This window comes from Lithobates pipiens, unplaced genomic scaffold, assembly GCF_037356315.1.
Source record: "Lithobates pipiens isolate NorthernLeopardFrog02 unplaced genomic scaffold, aLitPip1_a1.2 Scaffold_13, whole genome shotgun sequence".
Lineage (NCBI taxonomy): Eukaryota > Metazoa > Chordata > Amphibia > Anura > Ranidae > Lithobates > Lithobates pipiens.
In genome coordinates, this window is record NW_027507718.1 from 16,217,910 (window position 1) to 16,238,076 (window position 20,167).

The following is a 20,167-nucleotide window of genomic DNA, read 5'->3' on the forward strand; positions in this document are numbered from 1 at the left end:
TTAGCCGTGTCTCTTTTCATCTATGTAAGCACCTAGCATGGCCTCCACATAAATACTCCCATAAATACCCGAGCATATATTTCAGCATTATAAACACACACGCCGCTTGACGCTCTCGTCCCCCCACGTTACTTTGATTGACAGCCAGGCAGCTACTTCTCCATCTCACCGCCCATCCCACTCATCCTGGCAGTTGGCCCCGCCTCCCTCTCCCCCCATTGGCTCACAGCAGCCCGAACGGAAGGCGTCCCCAGAAACGACATGGGGAAAGCCGCGATTGGCGACAGCGGCCCCATACGTCACAACCCCACGTTGGGCTAGCGGCGACGCGATTGGAGGCGACGAGGCATTGCCTTCGCAATGGGCTTGGGCGGGGCCGGCTTCTGGTTAGCTGGAGGAGTGTGAAACCGCGTGTTAATGTAACCAGTTGTGGAAAAGTGAGGGCGGCCCGAGTCGGTGGTGTGTCCCGTGTGTGTGTGAGAGAGGACGGAGCGGAGGAGGAGGGCGGCCCCCCGTACACGGACAGGCCTGGACGGAGGAGCGGAGCTCGTACGCCCGGTGACTGAGGGAAGAAGTTTGTTGCGGCGGGCTTTTGTCCGGCCCGTCACTTTGTTCCCAGGAAGGTGGGGGAGGAGCGGGCGGAGCCGTCACAAGTGAGGGGCTCTTATTGTTGTTTGGAGGAGCTTTTCCCCCATGTGGATGGAGAAGTGGTGGGGCCGTATTGTCTCCACCCGTGTGTCCATGTGTCCTCCGACACGCTGCTGAGCCCCATCCGCCGGGGCATCGCCTCATCCGCCATCACCTCTGGGATTTATAGAAAGTTTGCTGGGAATATCGGTGTCCGGGAGAAGCGATCGGAGGCTCCCCGGAGCTTTACAGACAAAGGAAGGGCGACGAGGATGCTGGGTGGCTCTGCCTAGGCTCATCACATCGCTTGTCCCACCGACACATCGCCGACAATTGAGCTGATCAGGGCCAAAGCTGCGGCTGGGAGAGCCATGTTTCCCCAGAGCAGACACCCGGTGAGTTCCCTGGACCTGGACGGCCTCCTCTACTACATCTCCCTATCGTCATCTAAGGGTTACCGGCATCTCACGAGGCTTCTGGCCTTTTAAATCTGCTACTTCCTGTTTATGGGGTGACAACCGGATCCTGCTTCCTTCTGCCCTTTTGCGTTGTCACCCGCTTACCAGTGCTGACACGGTTTGTGGTGAAGAGCGGGGATGTGCATGAAGACGGGAAGTGGAGGTTGTCAGAGATGCAATCAGGAATCGGGATCTAAATTGGAATAAAAAAAGGGGGGGGGGGGGGGGGTTTGGCTAATGAGCGTTCTGATTTTTGGGTTGATGATGCTTGTATTGACTGCACCTTAAGGATCGGGGGTGTCTGAGAGAGCCCCTCTGGATGCCAGAGCTGGCAGCAAAATGTGGATTAGAAAACACTAAAAGCCACATACACATGCTATGGGCCAGAATGTTTGTCTGGCCTTTGAGTACATTAACGTGCATATACTTTATGCATCTAGCGTTTAGGCACATGTAGCATATGTTCTATTAAAGAACGTGCCTTTGGTGTGTTTATTTTTCTGCCTGTAAACACCCCCATTATTATTATTATAATATTCAGGATTTGTATAGCGCCAGCAGTTTAACGCTTTACAACTTGGGGGGTAGACAGTACAAATACACTTTAATACAGTAGGAATCGGAGGGCCCTGCTCCTTAGAGCTTACAATCTAAATATGCCAGTAAATGTCTACGGGGTTAATTTTTTTTTTCTAAGCCCAGAGGATGCAAAATCTGGTGCAGTTGTGCATAGAATCCAATCGGCTTTTGAGCTTTTAGCCCCGGTTCACATTGCAGCGATTTGACATGTCAAATTTCAGGCAATGGCCCCTGTCCGAATCGGTGCGATTCCCAAAAGTAGTTTCTGTACTACATTGTGCGACTTCAGTAGACATTTGTGCAGCAACCCGCACAGATGTCTCTGAAATCGCCCCCCCCCTCCTGAAGTCGGGACTGACACGCGGGAATGGAATTGTGCGAGTTCAGCTGAATTTGCACAATTTCATTCCCACTGTCGGTGTGAGCCTGGGCTTATTGTCAAAGCTTAATTGAATAAGCTAAAGTTAGAAGCTGATTGGCTACCATGCTTAATTGCACCCGATTTTGCACGCTCCAGTTTTAGTAAATCAACTCCTATGTGTCCATGCACACATAGGGAGAGATTTATTAAAACTGGTGCATTTGGAATCTGGTGCAGTTGTGCATGGAATCCAATCAACTTCAAGCTTTTATTGTCAAAGCTTAATTGAAAAAGCTGAAGTTAGAAGCTGATTGGCTACCACCCACAGCTGCACTAGCTTTAATAAATCTCTCCCTATGTGTGCATGGACACATAGGGAGTTGATTTACTAAAACTGGAGCGTGCAAAATCTGGTGCAGTTAAGCATGATGGCCAATTGGCTTGTTCAATTTAAACGTTGACAATAAAAGCTTGAAGCTGACTGGATTCTATACAAAGCTGCACCAGTTTTAGTAACTCTCCCTATGTGCGCATGGACACACAGAAGTTTATTTACTAAAACTGGAGCGTGCAAAATCTGGTGCAGCTCTGCTTAGAAACCAATCAGCTTCCAGGTTTTATTGTCAAAGCTCGACAGTAAGCTGGCCACCATCCACAGCTGCACCAGATTTTGCACTCTCCAGTATTAGTAAATCAACCCCATAGGCTAGTATAGAGGCTCTTTTATTGACTGAACAAAAAAATGCTTAGTGTCTGTATAAGCTCTGTGTACACAAGGCCATAACAGAATTCTGTAGTGGACTTGGGTAATGTTTTGGGCGCAGGGCCTACTTGTCTCCTGTGGTTTGTCTCATCTGATTACATGTTAATGGTTCTTTGTCTTTATTTTGGGTTCTTGGACTATATAATGTGGTGTTGAAAAAAAGCATGGCGGTTTGTTTGCTTGTGAACAATTTTTTTTTTTTTTTTTTTTTTCCTTCCAGCCAGTGGTTTAACATAAATCTCATGCCCACATGTCTGCCATCTGTTCTGCTCTCCAAGTTGTTGGGAGGAGGAAGCTGGGAAAGCCTTATTATGTATGCCAGATACCACCCACCAATTTCCCTCCTCGTTCTTCAAGGGGTCTGACATGCTCTCTGTCTTTATTGCACGTTCTTTAATTTAAAGTTGATGGTTTTACAGTGTTTTTGTGTGGGTTTTTTTTTTTTTCTGCGGTTGCCAGTTTAGATGTCACTTCCTGGTTTTAGTTCAAATAAGCCGTTGTGGAACGAGATGGATAGGCCATATACCCGCTTGATGATCACAGTCCGTTGCTTGTCTGACCTCTACGTTGGTTGCAGGGTTTCTTTAGGCAGCAGCAGTTTTGTTGAGCTAGCTGGCCAACGGTGTTGCCTGTAATTATGTTTTTTAATAGTAACATTTATCCCGCTGTATTTGGCCATCAATTGGAAAAGAGATTTGAGTTTAAAATGGCACAGCTAAAGAAGCTGTAGACTTGTCTTTTTATACCAGCTTTATAATTTGCTTTTGTTTTTTGCTATGAGTGAACCATATTGCACTGCTGTTCTTCACACTTCAGTAATGCTTAAATGGATAGAGTATGAAAGATGCAAAATGTGTGTCTGGCTGCATCAAATAGCCTTAACATTGACCCTTTGCTTTAAAATCTAGCAGTAATGGATCCAATTAGTCACACACTGTAAGCATTTCTACTTATGATTCAGTGCTTCTCAACAGCCAGGATTTAGAATTTTAAAGAGGAAAGGTTTACTTTGTTGTCTAAATGCGGCCTGTGTGGGTATTGTTACTCTATATTCAAGGATGCAAAGATAATGGGCCTTGTCATAAAGTCTTATTTACCCTTGGCCCAGTTAACACTTCTAGAAGTCAGACTTGTCACACAAGATTAATATAATTGCTGGTTTATTGAGAGTCATTAGGTGTGTGTGTAGCTATATTTATCCGTGCAGGTGAGGCCTGCTGTCTGTACTGATGTTTTGGTTGCTATGTACTGTATAAAAAAATTATTGGCTGATTTAGTTTTTTTTTTTTTTTTTTTTCTTCTTACAATGCGTTACACCTATTCCTCCTCCAGTCAAACACAGAACAATACTGGCTGTGTCTCTTCTGGATGTATTCATTCTGGAGTTGGATGAGTTAATCTGCATTGTGCTTTGCTTGGCAAGTCAAATGGAAACATTTCTTGGTGGCTTCTATGAAACTGTTGTGGGAATAAGACTGCAGGGTATTATGTCTGCTCTGCCTCAAGTATCATTCAAGTGGAAGTTGTATTAAAGTTTGTGTGTGGTGGGTTTTTTTTTTTTTTTTTTTTTTTTTATTTCATTCCTATCTTTTGGTCCTCTAGACGCCACACCAGGCCGCAGGCCAGCAATTTAAATTTACCATCCCTGAGTCCTTAGACCGAATTAAGGAGGAATTCCAGTTTCTTCAAGCTCAGTATCACAGGTGAGCAAGTTTACAGAAAAAAAATGTTTAAATCAATTTGAGATATATATATATATATTTTGTGTGATATAATCAAGGTGAGGTAGGAGCCCATCAAGACCTCAAGCAGTATATTGCAACGACTGGTAAAATGTATTACTTTTTGGCTAAAAGAAAAGTGAACTTCTAAAGGTTTTTTGGTATGCTGTGACAGAAGCTTTGGACTTTATTGTGCTAAAGTGCAAATATTGGTATGGTTTGCTTCAAACAGTCTTCCTTGTGATTGTGTACATGTACTTAGAGCTGGTATGCTGAGCTTCATGTCTGTTAATAGATCATTAGAGTATTTATTCAATGCTCTACTCTGGACAGGTTGATAGCTAGGAGCAAACTATATCCGTAGGAGCTGTTTTATGAAAGCATCCAATCAGGAGTTATCCTATGTAACAAGGAGTTGGGTTGCTGTGGGTAAAAAATTCAGTTTTTCAAATAAGTACTTTTTCAGTGTACTATAAATGAGTTGAGTTAAATGCATTATGCGTTTTTAGTGGTGGTGTTTTTTCCCATCCGTCATATTTATTGCCAGCAGGTGGTGTTGCACCCCCCCCCCCCTCCTCACTGTGTTCTTTTCAGAATGGTTTGTCCTATTCAAACCAACTCCCCCTTTTTTTTTTTTTTTTTCTTTCTGTGTATTTATTCCCAAACCTGCCTGAGAACTGTCAATATTTGCTCTTCATTTTGTAACAAAATCTTGAGTTGAAAACACCAGATGAGTCGAAGCTGTTTGCCTTCAGGAACCTGCTTTGCAGTAATAAGGCTTTGTTTAAATAGTAAATTAGTTACTGTTTGTTAAACATCCTGATACACAGGCAGTGTAAAAAGATTGAAGCTGGAGGAGGTTCAGTAAACTGCAGATAATACATACTCCCATTTAGGCAGGTAACCCATCTCGCCTCCATTTCATTCTTTACACATACATGACAAGTCATTTGGGGCTCGTTCACACCAGCCCCATTTGGGCTTCATTGGTCTGTTTCCCAAAGCATTGGCAATCTTGTTTTTGTGTCCTAATTCTTCAGTTCACATCAATGCGCTACGTTGCTGTGTGCTGGCAAAAAAGTAGGTGTTTTATTTGCTCCGGGGGGGGGGAGAAGAAACACTTTAACAGTGTTGCTCATGGAGTTAGTGGTTTTAAACCTCAGACAGACATGAAATATGAACAAAGAATATTCTTTTATAGTGTTGCTTTCTTTCTGCTGCATCATTCCTCTGCTATCTCCATTAGTCACTTCTGCCAAGTTTTTCTGACACCAAGAGAAAAAAAGGTGACACGGGAGGGAACTCTTGGTTCTCTGGCCTTGGTTCTCTTCCTGTATGCTGTGTGAAGGGGGTGTGTCCCTTCACTCCAATCGGCTCTCCTCGCTGAACTCTGCATAGTGTAACGTCAGCTCTCTGCCCCCTTTTTGTCCTGACTGTTCAGGCAAGCTGTATAAATTCTGGACTTTGAAGGGATATAGAGAATAGACTGCATATAAACAGGTAAAACTTATATGGGATGTTTCATCTCTGGTTATCCCCCAAGACCAATCACTACTAAATCTGACAGTTATAAACGGCCCATGTTTGTCCACTAAAGTAAAAAAACTAAACTAAAATAAATGTGATGTACAGTGCATTGCAGCACGCCTTAAAATAGAACGTCACTCTCCCAATCAACATTGACTATTAATCCTTATGCTGCTCCCATCAGTAAATGGTTGAAGTGTATCCTAGCTACATTTTTTTTTTTTTTTTTTTTTTTTTTTTTTTACATTTCTTCAGTTACTTCCTATGCAAATTATGTCATGCATCTCTGTAGCTTTCAGGAGAGGTTGGGGGGGGGGGGGGGGGGAGTGTTCTCAGGTAAGTGCACATTCCTGCATGCTTGAGCTAAGGGCAGATGGATTCCTAGAAATACTACATGAATCATCTTCCCTTACACAGCCAGAAATGCTGGGCGGGGGCGGGGGGGGGGGGTTTAAAGTGATTTCTCAACAAATAAAGCATAGAGACATGGATGAATGGGGGCGTTTGCTTTGCATATTACAAACAAATAATGGCATTGGTTTGTGATGCTAAGATGCTGTAAAGATCTGCTTTAATGTGTGACTGGGCCCCTAGAGTTGGCAGGAGAGTTTAAATGCCTCCCTGCCATATGACCTGAATATTTTTGCAGAGATTGTCACTGCCTTCATTTTAATGTTTGTAGGGTACAGATCAATTTTTGGTTAGCGTGACTTGTAGTTGCTATATAGTGGCTTCCAAACTGCATGTCTCTTGAGTGGGAATTAACAGGACCAGGATAACGGACTACCTAAAAGTAGGTGTGGATTTGTCCATGCTCTTGTCATGCTCTTGACCAATATGTGGTATTGTTAAAATTTGACGCAATTGGACACTTTTTTTTTTGCCCTATTTATTGCCTCTTCTTTTTAAAGTGTAGATTTCTGTTGGTTATACAGTATGAGATCTTACTATTTCAAGAAAGCCATAAATGACTGAGTACTTGCATATTTTTACAGTGGAATGATTAACATTCTCACCTAAAATGAATCAAAGGTGTCATTAGATTACATTATTCTGAATGAGAACTTTTGCATCTAAGAACACCGCATCCTGTTAAGCCTCAGAAGCCTAGAACACAGGATCTCTGGCTACCAAACACATTACTGATGAGAGTCGACACTGAGATACAAGGATCAAAAAAGCTGCCTCCATGTACATAACTACAGACACATTGGAACATTGCTTGGTACATTAACACACATTGAGAGTACGGTGTATACAAAACATTAAACGGCCATTTTCCCTTTTTTATGTTTTGAAAAGCAAGAATTTGTGTAAACCGTGTATTTTATAGTTTTTTTTTTTTTTTTTTTTTTTTTTCCCTAAAGGATAAGTTCACCTTTCTAAACATTGTTACACCCATGCTTGGGGTGTAAAGGCCCCTTTCACACTGATGGACCGGTTGGGTCCGCCTAAAAAAACTGATCAGGCCATCCATTGCTGTCTATAGAGCTGCGGATGTCAACAAGACAAGACAAGACACCTGCCAACATCCTATCTACTAAAATCAAATGGATGGGGATCCGTTCCCCATCTGTCTGGTGAATGGGATGACAGTTGGCTGTCTGTTTCCATCCAATATAGAGGACAGCAGGCTGTGTCTGTGTTCACTCTGCATCAGCGGAGCAGACAGACCTGTTATCTGTTTGCTCAGTGGTGAGATCCCCTGCTGAACAGATGGATCTGCTGGCAGATTCCACCAGTGTGAAAGGGGCCTAACCTGTTCAGCAACCTCTCCCTGCACTATCTTTGGGGGTCCCCCCCCCCCAACACAGCCATGATGGGCTCCACCCATACATTTATTTATTTTTTTTAGTTCAGAGTTTTGTGAATGAACTACAACTGCCATCTTCCATTGTGGCAGATAGCTTTGTAGTTTGTATGAACTGCGAGTGCACTTGTGAGCACTTTCATAGTTCATTGACCTTCCTGCTCTCCAGGAACAGTCTTCCTATACAGGAGGTACGAGTTGACAGCTGTCTGGAGGACCCTGACATTGCACTTGCGATCTGCTGATTGTGGAATGTTCTGTAGACTCCAAAAAAAAATGCATGCTTTTTTATTTGATTTTTCCCATGGGGTTGTCGCAGGAATTGAGAGGAAATTTTGTCCAAAGTGAGAATTCCCCTCTAAGGCTTTCTTCACACCTATATAGTTTTCTTTTGATCCATTTATGCAGTGCATTTTTGATGCATTAAGTGCTTTGCAATTTTTTACTTTTTTTTTTTTTTTTTTTTTTTGTTTTGGCCCTGACCCTTTCCAAAAATACAGTGGCTGAAAAAAAAGCATAGACGTGAACATGTCCCAAATGAAACTACATTAAATGGACTGTAGTGCGTTTCTGCACAAAGCATTAAATGTGTAGGTGTGAACCGAGCCTTAGACCTTTGTCACAGAAACATGTCCCTGTTGGAATATTTTCTCACCACCTCTTGTTTTGGTGACCACTATAAAATCTTTGACATCCCAGTGCTTTGGTCTCAGAAGATGGTCACCAGTACAAATAGAGAGGGTAAATGTCTCCCCAGAGAGGACGTACAAACTCCCCAATGAAAACTTGACAGGAGTTTCAACCTATCCAAAGCTAGAAAAAAGTTTTGGCTTTACCTCTATTTTAATTATAAAGGAGCAATTGTCTGCTCCTCTTTACAGACAGCTTATTCCATTTTTTATTTTTTTTTTCCTAGCATGTTTTATCAGCATTTTATAGCATAACAAAACCCAAGAACATAAATATTGCATATTGAGATAACGGCTGCATTAGTGTTGTCTAGTGTGGGGTTGTGCTTTTTTTGTTTTGCCCCCCCCAGCGAGTACAGAAAATACCTGTTGATCTTGCCAAACATTTAGTGTCCTTATCACTTTTGTGTGCTAATCTGGAAACCTAATGCTGTCTCCTTATCACCCAAACAATGTTATCCTATTATTTCCATTATCACCTATGTTATGGAGACGAAAAATGGCAGACATGGTTGATGTTTAGCCTGGGTGGCAACCATGGATCCAGCCATAGATAAAAATAAATTGCCTAAAAAGAATCCCGTTACTACATATAAGGATTGGTAGGCTGTCATATACTAAATGTTTATATATGCTTTAGGAGAAAATCTGGGAGAAATGTAGTCCTTTTTCGGGCACCTCAGGTCTTATCTACAAGTGTATAAAACTGCTTTTCTTTCAATTTATTTCAGCCTTAAGTTGGAATGTGAAAAACTGGCAAGTGATAAGACAGAAATGCAAAGGCACTATGTTATGGTATGTATTATCTATCTTTTACTTTATGTACCCCCCCCCCCCCCCCCTTTACATGATAGGTACTTTTTTTTTTCAATTACCTTCTTTTTTTTTTTTTTTTCCTCTTGCAGTATTATGAGATGTCTTATGGCCTAAATATTGAGATGCATAAACAAGTAAGTTAAACAGTATTGATAAACTACAATAGTATCTTTTATATACTTTTTGTGATGTTTCCATAACCAATATATTTAAGGACCTGTACACATTGCGGTGAGGTGAATGGCACCCCAGTGCTTCTCCTTAAATGAATGTTTCCCTGTTATGCAAACCACATCTATTTCTGTTTACATTTCATCGGTTTTATTGCAAATGGGCTGCCTCATACAGCCCCTCAATCCATGAAAGCTCATGCTCTGTGTCCTGAATAACTCCTAAAGTTGTCATTTCTTTCCACACACATAGGCCATCTATTGTTAGAAGGGATTTATTCTTCCAAAGCAAATACATCTTTGCACATTGGAACTGAATAGCAAATCCAATGTTTCTCTTCTCCCTCACTCAGCTAATGTGACCCCCAGTGCTGAGGGCGAGCGGCAAGAATGCTATGAAGACTCTAGGCGCTCTCCTCCCCGGCTGACGTTGGCAGGGGAATCTCAACCCCACCCCCTGGAGCTGTTAGATGAGGAGAGCTGAGAGCTTGGAGTCATGTAGTCGCTGGGAGATGCTCTGAAAAATCTGGTAGAAATCATCTGCTTTTGCTTTGCAAAAAAATAGGATAAATCTTTATCTGACGGAGGGGATGATTCCAAGATGCGATAGTGGCTTAACGACCACTTGGGCCCCTTTTACACGGGGCTGTCTGTTTTTAGTACTCGGGGTATCGCTCAGTTGATCTCCGCTGAGCAGGTGGATGACAAGTCCATCTCTACACTTTGTGCAGGGATGGACCTGTCAGAGTCCTCTCTTGCCTATGGGGGGGGGGGGGGGCGGATGATTACGGACCGCCTGTCTGTTTTTATTCGATGATGGATGGGGAAAAATAAGGTTTTGCTCTGTCACACTTTCGGATTGGAGTGGGTTGGATGTCAGCGGACATGTCACCACTGATATCTGTTGCTCCAGAGAGATCTATGGAGCGTCCGTTCAGGTCCACCTAAAAAGCTGACAGGTGGACCTGAGCAATATGTCCGTGTGAAAGAGGCCTTATTGGCAATCTTTTAGGCCTAGAGGGGTATGTGCTTATCACACATTTACACTTTTTTTTTTTTTTTTTTTTGTTCCCTGATTTAACTTTTTGTATTGTAAAGTAATGCAACAAACTGCAAAACGCTACATTTGCACTGTAATACCAGTCTTGCTTTTTATTTTTTTTTATTTTTTATTTTTTTTTATTTTTTTTTTTATGCTAATTATTTTTGGTAGTTGTACGTTAAAGTTAAACCATCATGTTTTCGTATACCTGTGTTGGTCTCCTTTTTTATTCATCATAAGTTACCTGATTAGTGTTGAGCAGCTGACTCTGCTGTGTCCAGTTTAGCATACTGTCACCTTGTAAAATCTCAGCCCTTGAAAAGAACATATAGGTCATTGGTTGTTCTAACTTGAGGTGTGAACCTTGGTTTGTGTTCCCATAAAATTCTCACTTATGACCATGATAATGGTGAATAAAAAGAGTATTGAACTGGAACAAGGCACTAAGGGCCTCATAAGAGAAGAGCAGCTAAATGATTGTTCAACCCAGAGGACCCTCAATTGAGCTCATATTGTCTGCCAAAGAAAGCATTAATGGCAGGGTGTAAGTATTCAGCAGATATGCTGACGCTCACTTTTTCATCGAGATGATGGCACAATAAGTCTTTAAGAAATCGATTTGCCTCTTAAAAAAGATTATCATTAGATGAAGTTGCACAGTTGGACACATTTCAAAGTGCAACAATACACTTCGAGCTTGATGTATATGTGCTATTCCGTCTAAAATTCTTGTTTCATTAAATTAAAGAGCATGGCTGACCGACCAGGGCACTGCAGAGAAATTGATTAGTTCAGGCTTCAGGCCTCTAGTATATTCAAAGACCTTTAGCAAGCAATTGAGTTAGAAGCTGAATTTCTATGGGGATATTCTTAGCTTTATGTGTGCAGTAGAATGGGCATTAACATTCGCTTGCCTGCTGGAGATGTTTTTGTGAAAGGCACTTTGTGTATTGCAGGAGATCACATGGGTCATTGGAGAAATCACCAGTGGTCTTGAGCAGTTTGCTTTTCATCTGTGTCCACTTACGAATTGCTAGTATGAATACATCATACATCCATTTCAATGTCCTGCATATTCTCTCTGTGAAACCCACCATTTGTGTGTTAATTCCAGATTCTAGTACACCTCCCCCCTTCTTTTTTTTTTTTTTTTTCTTATTCTCATTGCTAACGGCAGATTAGGCTTTTTTTTCTCTTTTGTCAAAAACTGAATGTTTTCATAAATTTTTTTATTTTTTTTTCACTATTCTAAAGAGACATTTGGTAGCTAGTAATCATAATTCTTATTAAAAACTGGTGACGTGCAGACCCCAGGGTGCAGGCAGGCTCAAATTGATGCATTTTGCTGACTGATCACCAGCATGGCCTAAGTGCTCATTATGTTGTAGAGAGGGCCTTTGGAGCGCTCATTACGTTTGACAGGAATTCTCTCTAGGGGGAACTGGGCATTAGCTAGACTCCTGACAGGCTGAAATTATTCCTGCTTTATGGCTTATAACCAAATGGTAGCAAGGAATCATCTAGGGACAGAAAAATGTCATTTCTGACAACATCTTTGTTACTGAGAAATGGGAGGAGGGGGTGGGGGAATTCCACAGAGACAGCGTTAATGTTCTCTTGGCCTGTCTGCTATGTGTATGATTCCACACGTACAGTTTGTGAAACCCTTTGCGGCACTGTCATCTGATTTTTATGGCTTGAAGTGTATGTACAAGGTAAAGTGGGGGGGGGGCTGGCTTTGTGTGGTGGGTTATTTTTTTCAATTTTTTTTTTTTTTTTTTTCTCCTTCAAGCTGCTTCTCATTTTGAAACTTTGTATTTGATGTGCAAAATTACATGCAAGGCTTTTTATTGGTTTGCAGGTGTATACAATCTTGTACTGTGTATATAACAGCTATTTGAGACTTGGAACGTATTCCTGCATTTATTAGCTTTCCTCATCCTATTTTCTTAACTATCTTAGTTAATTTGGTATTGCCAGCTATTGTATCGAATTTTGGTGTAGCATTGTTGTGACTGCATGTGATATGTTTTATGAATGATTCTTTTTGAGCAGGGCCCTCTGATTCCTGCTGTATTGAATTGTACGAGGTGTATCCGCAAACAAATGTATCTTTTTTTTATTTTTTATTTTTTTTTATTGGCCTTTAAAATTGCCATCCTTTGCAACACACCTTTTGGCAATGTTCATAAAGCGTCTGGGAACTGTTACCAAAGGCCTCTTTAGGAATCGATCTCAGAACCTCTGTCGCACGTTCTTGGATTGCTGCCATGTCTGCAAAACATGCGCTCTTCATGCAGATGACTCTTTGGGTTGCAGGGAAGACCAGTGAATGCTATAGCATCGATTGTTGCTTGGATTCTGCATTGAACTGGTAGCACCAGGTCTCATCCCCTGTGAACTTTCACAGAAAGGATGGATCTTGGCTACACATGGTAATGACGTCGTCCAGCAGTTTCCATACGTTTTTTGCTTTCTCTTCATCTGTTAACTTGTGTGGCACGAATCGGGAACAGATCTTCCACTTACACAAATCTTCATGGACGATGGTGCACACCATGTTCTTGCTAATGCCCAATTCCTAGTCGCCTGTTTTCTGATAGCATTTGTCGTATTTTCTAAGTCGTGGCTCACCCTCAGTAGTTTTCCCTCCCATCACAAAAGCATTTGGACCAGTCACGTAAACCTTTTCTGCTCACGACTTCCGTGCTGTACACTTGCACCAACACATCATGCGTCTCCATCGCCAGTTTGCCCAATTTGTAGCAGAACTTGATGTTCACTCGTTGAACTATTGCACTGTGACCCTATCTCACATTGACTAGGTGGGGAAATCCTCCCTTCCTTGCATACCAGCAGCTCCTTATTCCAGTTGATTATCCAGTGGGAGCATGACCACTTCACCGGTTGAGTGTAATGGAAATGGTTCCTCACGTGATAGGCACTTAACAGGTTCACTTGACTTTCTTGTATGGATCTGACATGGGAGATCCCTTCTCACAAAGGGGTTAGTTTAAGAAGACTGGAGAGAGTGTGAATGTGGTGCAGCTCTGCACAGAAACCAGTCAGCTTCCGTGTGTGTGTGTGTGTGTGTGTGTGTGTGTGTGTGTGTGTGTGTGTGTGTGTGTGTGTGTGTGTGTGTGTGTTTCTCGTCAAAGCTTAATTGAACAAGCTGAAGTTAGAAGCTGATTGGCTACCATGCATAACTGCACCAGATTTTGCTCTCTCCCCGAAGTGTATCCAGCTGCAAAACTCAAATGCTGCTTTTTGTACCGGACTGATTCATATTTCACAGGTCAGAAATGAAACATCCTGTGCTTTAAGTCACACTTGTGGAAGTGAAGACTTCTGCAGTTTTACAAATAAGTTTGAACATGCTGAGATTAGTATTTCTCCAGCTACAAGCAGCATGCTTCACTTTTATCCAAGCCCTTGCAAACGTTCAAACCTGTCAGTAATAGGAACACTGACCTTTATAATTCAATGGTCCTCAACCCTGTCCTCGGGGCCCACTAACAGGCCAGGTTTTATGTATTACCTTGGGGAGATGTCAACTAGAACACTGTAATCACTGAGCAGCAAATGATATCACCTGTGATGTATTTCGGTTATCTTGCAAACCTGGTCTGTTAGTGGGCCCTGAGGACAGGATTGATGACCGCTGTTATAATTGTTTACCCTATAAGATACTATATTGTGGTGAAGGGCCGGGGTGTTTTTTTGTTTTTATATTTCCAGTGCTCTTGGATTAGTTAAGCTACTCCTGTTATCCACCATGATTGTCTATCCCTGGTGTTGTATGCTTATCAAGAGGGTGAGAATGAGTATGGTCCTGGTCTTCTGAAGAATTAAGATAGTTGGCCAGCTAGTGCATAGCTCCCAATCTTATAACTGGCAGCCACGTTTGGGAGCCAGCAACCATGTAGCTTGATCTCCCATTTTGGAGCTGGTTCATGGAATTTGAAAAGTCTTTCCGGACCTGACTTCACATACTCATTTCGGCAAGATTTTGGGACTGTTGCTACTAATTTGCCAATATTTTAACAAGCATTACTCTATTGGGTAGCAAGGGATTTTGTATGAGTCATGTATATATACTGAGGTGTGGTTGGAGAACCTCATGGGAGATATGTATACGTGGCCTTCAAGGCGGCTACCTGTTTTGAGGTTTTTGATAGACTTCCTTTTATTATGAGAAGTGAAATGGGTGAAAAGGTTTACTATTAAATAGAGACACAAAATAGAAGAAATGCATTAGGTGGTATGCCTTTGGGAGTTGCGGAAAACAGATTAAAGAATGCAAGTGAATTGCCAATACTGCTTGTTAGGCAGCTTGCAAGGGCACTGCTTGTTATGGATTTTTGCATTAGCGCAAAGGGGCCATTTCTTTTATTTGCTGGATCATTTGTCTGAAAGGAAATGAAACACTGAAAACAATGTTCTTGCTACAAGTGCAGGGATATAGATTCTTGTTTCAGGAGGTATATATACTCTGTGTTCAAAGAAGCTACAGTGAATGTTTTTGCTTCCAGTACTGTTGTTGCTCTATATGGCTCCACGCACACTGGAGCTCAAAAAAGCGGTTTCTGGATGCCAGATTGCTGGCAGAAAAACGCTGGTTGAAAAGGTGATGATATCAGCGTTTTGCATTGCTGTTAATGCACGTTCATCGGTGCTAGCTTTTAGCAGTGTTTCTCTGCCTGTATTCAAAATCAATGGTTCCCTATGTGAGCCCATTGATTTGAATAGAAGTCGCAACCAGAAGTCTGATCATCATGATCCGACTTATAAATTGGTTTGTCTGCCCCCCCCCGGATCATAACAGACCCTTTTGGTCTCCGAGCATGCAGCCAGGATGGCCAGGAAAGGGGGTGGGAACGAGCAAGCGCCCCCTCTCCTATCTTCTGGGGGGGGGCACTCCAATTTTCTTTAAATTTTGCTGGGGGTTCCCCTTCATCCTCAGCACACAAGTTGCACCGCAAGTCAGATCATGGTGATCCGACTTCTATTCAAATCAGTGGGCTCCCATAGGGAACCATTCTCTTTGAATAGAGGCAGAAAAATGCAGAATGAGGCTTAACGCTCTATTTACAGTCTTAACTCTCGTTTAACACCTTTTACCAGTGTCTGGCGTTTCCAGTACTGCTCCTGAATGTGATTTTATAAAATAACCCATAAACTCCACTGCTGATAAATGTCCAACAACGTCCATGTGTGCATGGACATATAGGAGCCCAAACTCCAAAAAAAGGCAGTTTTATGAGCTCCAGTGTGCATGGAGCCTAAGACTGTATATGCAGGTATAGAAGAATTATTGTCTTGGGCTGTTTTAAAGTAAACTAACTAAAGGCAAACCTTTATTAAAAACAATCATTGCTAAGCTGGTGTCACAGTAAGGAGTTTACAAGTACATGTTATGAAGTGTAAAAATTTACGAATGCTTTGAGAATCTTCACTTTGGACCCTGAACTAGTTTACATCATGCTGGCTGTTCTGTAAATCTGTAGTTGGCACTTAAGAGCTCCTGTATTGTGTTTAAAATAGGTGAATGCACACCACTGAGTGTTTTTTTTATTTTTTTTTTATTTTATTAGTAATATGTAAAGATAAGTTGGGGTGTACGCGATGGATATCTCTATCTTTCCTCCAATGAGCTGCAGCACGCTTCTTTACGTGAGCTGCGGATCAGGTATGACCAGGCTCACAGCTCCACTGAAGTAAAATGTTGGAAGAATTGAGCTAGGGATAAGTTGTAATCGTGTGTGGAGAGAAAAAAAAAACCTTCTCCTGGACCTAATTTTAATTATGTATGAAGTCTCTGTAAGGCCTCATGCACACTGGACGTTACAAAAATAGCGGTGGCTATAGAAAGCCATAGAATGAGTGTTTCAGCATTTTTGCAGTAGCGTTTATTTTTTTGCCAAACTATACTCCCACAAAAGCTTGTCAGAACTCTGTGTGAATATCAGCAGCAAAGCAACATCATTATTCTAGCATTATAAAGAAGAAGAGAATGCGCTGCATTGAAAGATTAAAAAATTAGCTGCATGGTGAATGTACCATCTCCATTATGAACACTAGTTTTAAGTGCCCAGTAAGAGAGTGGTTAAACTCTCTAATCTCATGTACTGAAGGATTTGAGAATGACAAAACATGTAAAGATTTACTTCAGTCATCCTATGATAAAACTGGATAATTTCAAGTAAACATTCACTTATTCTGTGTGAACATTTTAACGTCCTTTAGTAAAGTATGTAATAGCAGTTGGCCATTCCAAGAAGGCCAAAACTTTCTTGGAAAGCCACATTTGCACAAGTTTGGATATTTTCCATTGTTTTAGGTGTCAAATTTTGTCTACTTATAGCAAACAAGTATATTTAATTTTTTTGGCTCACTGTTCCTAAACTGTGTGTGTGGGGTGGGTTTTTTTTTTTCTGTTTAGACTACTCCGTGTGCAAGCAATGTTTGTTTCACCTACAGTACTTGAAAGTTGTTGGAAACAGGATAACTCTTGAATGTCAGACAAGACTGTGATCCATCAAACTATGGTTGAGAGTTCTGACATACTAAAGAGGTATAAGAGCAAAAGCTCTTGACAAGGGAATTCTACATGCCAATTGGCTTTATGTCAGCAACATTTACAGCTGTGTGTAAACTGGACAGTTATTTACTATGTCCGCTCAAAAACTGCTGGGAGCAATTTTATTCTTTTTTTTATTTATTTTTTTGTGTGTATTGAGAAATTAGGATTTAGAGGAGTGAAGCATTCAAAGACAATTTTTTTATAGTAGGATGCAGTCCAAGCATTGCTAAGCGAGTGCAACAACAAACATTTTTCTGGCTCTGCACAGTCTGTTATGAAGAAAGTATTCTCAGTCATGCAGCAGTTGTTGAATGCTACATATGTTCAGAGTGTTCTATAAAAATTTAAGTTGGGATGTTTATAATAGCTGCCAGTGAATGATGTGAGCAATACAGGCAGCTTTGTTAGTCTTTCAGACATGAGAGCACAATTTCTTGGGCTGCTAGTCTAGTGGCTTGCTTTGCAGATTTGTATATTCCTGGATGTGGTTCCTACATCTTTTAAGTTTTACAATTGTATCCTTAAGGCAACATGTATGCTGCTGCTAACCGGACGTTCAGAGGCAGTTGGACACTTTTAGCTTTTTTTTTTTTTTTTTTTTTTATTTTTTTTTTTTTCAGCCGCCCCTGAACTAATTCAATGTTATCTTATGTGTACATGTACACAGGTTCTTTTACTGTTAGGCAGTTGCGTGTTTTTTTTTTTTGAAGGCAGAGTTCACATGCCAAAGTTTCCGACGTGGATAAATGCTGTGACCCGCATTTAGCCGCTTTTTGTTTTTGCCCATTTAAAAAAAAAGTGTGTCTCTGTATATGTGCGTTACTATCTGTCAAGTTAAATCGTTTAGGAGAGGTTGTAAAAAAGGCTTGTGTACATAAAGCCTTTATTACCCCAACACTTCATATTCCTGATATGTGCCTCCTGTACCATATACTAGTATGAGAAAGTATCCTTCTCTTTTGTACAGTGGATATTTTATATATATATATATAATTTTTTTTTTTTTTAAGCACAGTTGTTCCCCTCCCCCCTTGTGTGAAGATCTGTATGTGCCAGTCTGTTCAGAATTCCTTATACCGTATATACTCGAGTATAGGCCGACCCGAATATAAGCCGAGGCCCCCAATTTACCCCCAAAAAAACTGGCAAACTTATTGACTCGTGTATAAGCCGAGGGTGAGACATGCCTGTCCATCCCTGTGTGTGTGTCCGTCCATCCCTGTGTGTCCGTCCATCCCTGTGTGTCCGTCCATCCCTGTGTGTCCGTCCATCCCTGTGTGTCCGTCCATCCATCCCTGTGTGTCCGTCCATCCATCCCTGTGTGTCCGTCCATCCATCCCTGTGTGTCCGTCCATCCATCCCTGTGTGTCCGTCCATCCATCCCTGTGTGTCCGTCCATCCATCCCTGTGTGTCCGTCCATCCATCCCTGTGTGTCCGTCCATCCATCCCTGTGTGTGTGTGTGTCCATCCATCCATCCCTGTGTGTGTGTGTGTGTGTCCATCCATCCATCCATCCATCCATCCATCCCTGTGTGTGTCTCCATCCGTGTGTGTGTGTGTGTGTGTGTGTGTCCAGCCTACCTTTGTCCCGAGCCTCCGTCCCGTGCCTTGCCTCCTTGCCTCCGTCCCGTGCCGTGACTTGCCTCCTTGCATCCGTCCCGTGTCGTGCCGTGCCTTGCCGCCGCCGTCCCGTCCCGTGCCGTGCCTTCCCTTGCCTCCGTCCCGTGCCCTCTTCGTCGGCGGCCATTGTAAAGTTCAAAAGCTGCGCCGCCGCCTTCGCCTGTGATAGGCGGAACACTGAATTTCCCAGCAGCCTGTGTTCCGCCTATCACAGACGTCGTATCATCCTCGTCCGTAGTACGAGGATGATACGATGTCCGTGATAGGCGGAACACAGGCTGCTGGGAAATTCAGTGTTCCGCCTATCACAGGCGAAGGCGGAGCCGGAGGCGCGGCTTTTGAATAGAATGGCCGCTGTCTGTCTGCTCGACACGCTGATCGAGCGGGCAGACAGCGATGACTCGAGTATAAGCCGAGGGGGGCACTTTCAGCCTCAAAAAAGAGGCTGAAAATCTCGGCTTATACTCGAGTATATACGGTATGTAAAGTGACATTACACTGCATTTCACATGTTCCATTGAACCATTGGTGTCAGTCTGTCCTCCATCAGATGATCATTTTAACTCCCCACTGCCATGTTGTCTCACCCCAATAGAGATGCCTGTGCAGATTTGTCTGAATACAATTATATCAAAGCATTCCAGGTATCTGCATCCTGCCAAGGCCAGTTCTCAAATAGCTTGTAGTGATGAGCAGTTGACGTACTCATTTAATCGGATGCTTGGAATGCGCTCACTTATCCCCTCTGTGCTTTTGAAAAAAGAATTGGGCTGCTCAGTAAATTAGGTATGAGGAGCAAAGTAAGTTGATTTTAAACTTAAATATGTTATAAAATTATCAGAAATCTATAACTAATTGTTGGTTGTAGGTGCTGTAGCTACTTTGTGGCATTGCTTTACGGTGCCCTTTAAAAAAGCATTTCTTATTCCCAAATGAATTTGAAAACCAGCCTCTACATTTTGTCATATCCTGTTTAATATGGCATTAGAGAGCAGATGAATGTGGCTACTTTCTTAAGCTCTTTACTCAGGAGACCTTTAAATTTGATTGGCTGCTGCAATTCTAGCAGAATCATTTGATTTGAGAGCAATAGAAAGATAAGATATCCAATTACCCAAATGATTTGCAGGGTTAGCCAACGTTGTCATGGAGACACGAGTTGGAACAAATTAAATTTTGAGCAATAAAATAATTTTAAAGCTCATTTGGGATCAGTGAAATTTGGCTGTGGCCTCTACCTGAATTGATTCCTAGCTTGACATGCTGTTCGACATTGATATACTGCAGGGGCTTTGATTTTTCTGAATCCATCAGATTGCATTTATTTTTTTATTTTTTCTACATAGTGCTTCACAAGTTCCGTGTTACATCTTTCATGAGATATACATACTATATTCACA

General features: G+C 42.0%; 1 protein-coding gene across 4 annotated transcripts in view; it reads left to right on the plus strand.

The window, feature by feature from the left end:
* Window positions 1–363: 363 nt before the first annotated feature.
* LOC143973955 (transducin-like enhancer protein 1) overlaps window positions 364–20,167 on the plus strand; it is a 76,554-nt gene continuing 56,750 nt past the window's right edge. For 3 of the 4 annotated variants that reach the window (XM_077474876.1, XM_077474877.1, XM_077474879.1), the window contains exons 1-4: window positions 364–1,022; window positions 4,391–4,491; window positions 9,267–9,330; window positions 9,441–9,485. In XM_077474876.1, coding sequence (XP_077331002.1) covers window positions 999–1,022; window positions 4,391–4,491; window positions 9,267–9,330; window positions 9,441–9,485 — 234 coding nt within the window. In that variant the 5' untranslated portion in view covers window positions 364–998. The remainder of the gene's footprint in view (window positions 1,023–4,390; window positions 4,492–9,266; window positions 9,331–9,440; window positions 9,486–20,167) is intronic. The other variant, XM_077474878.1, reaches the window with a different exon arrangement.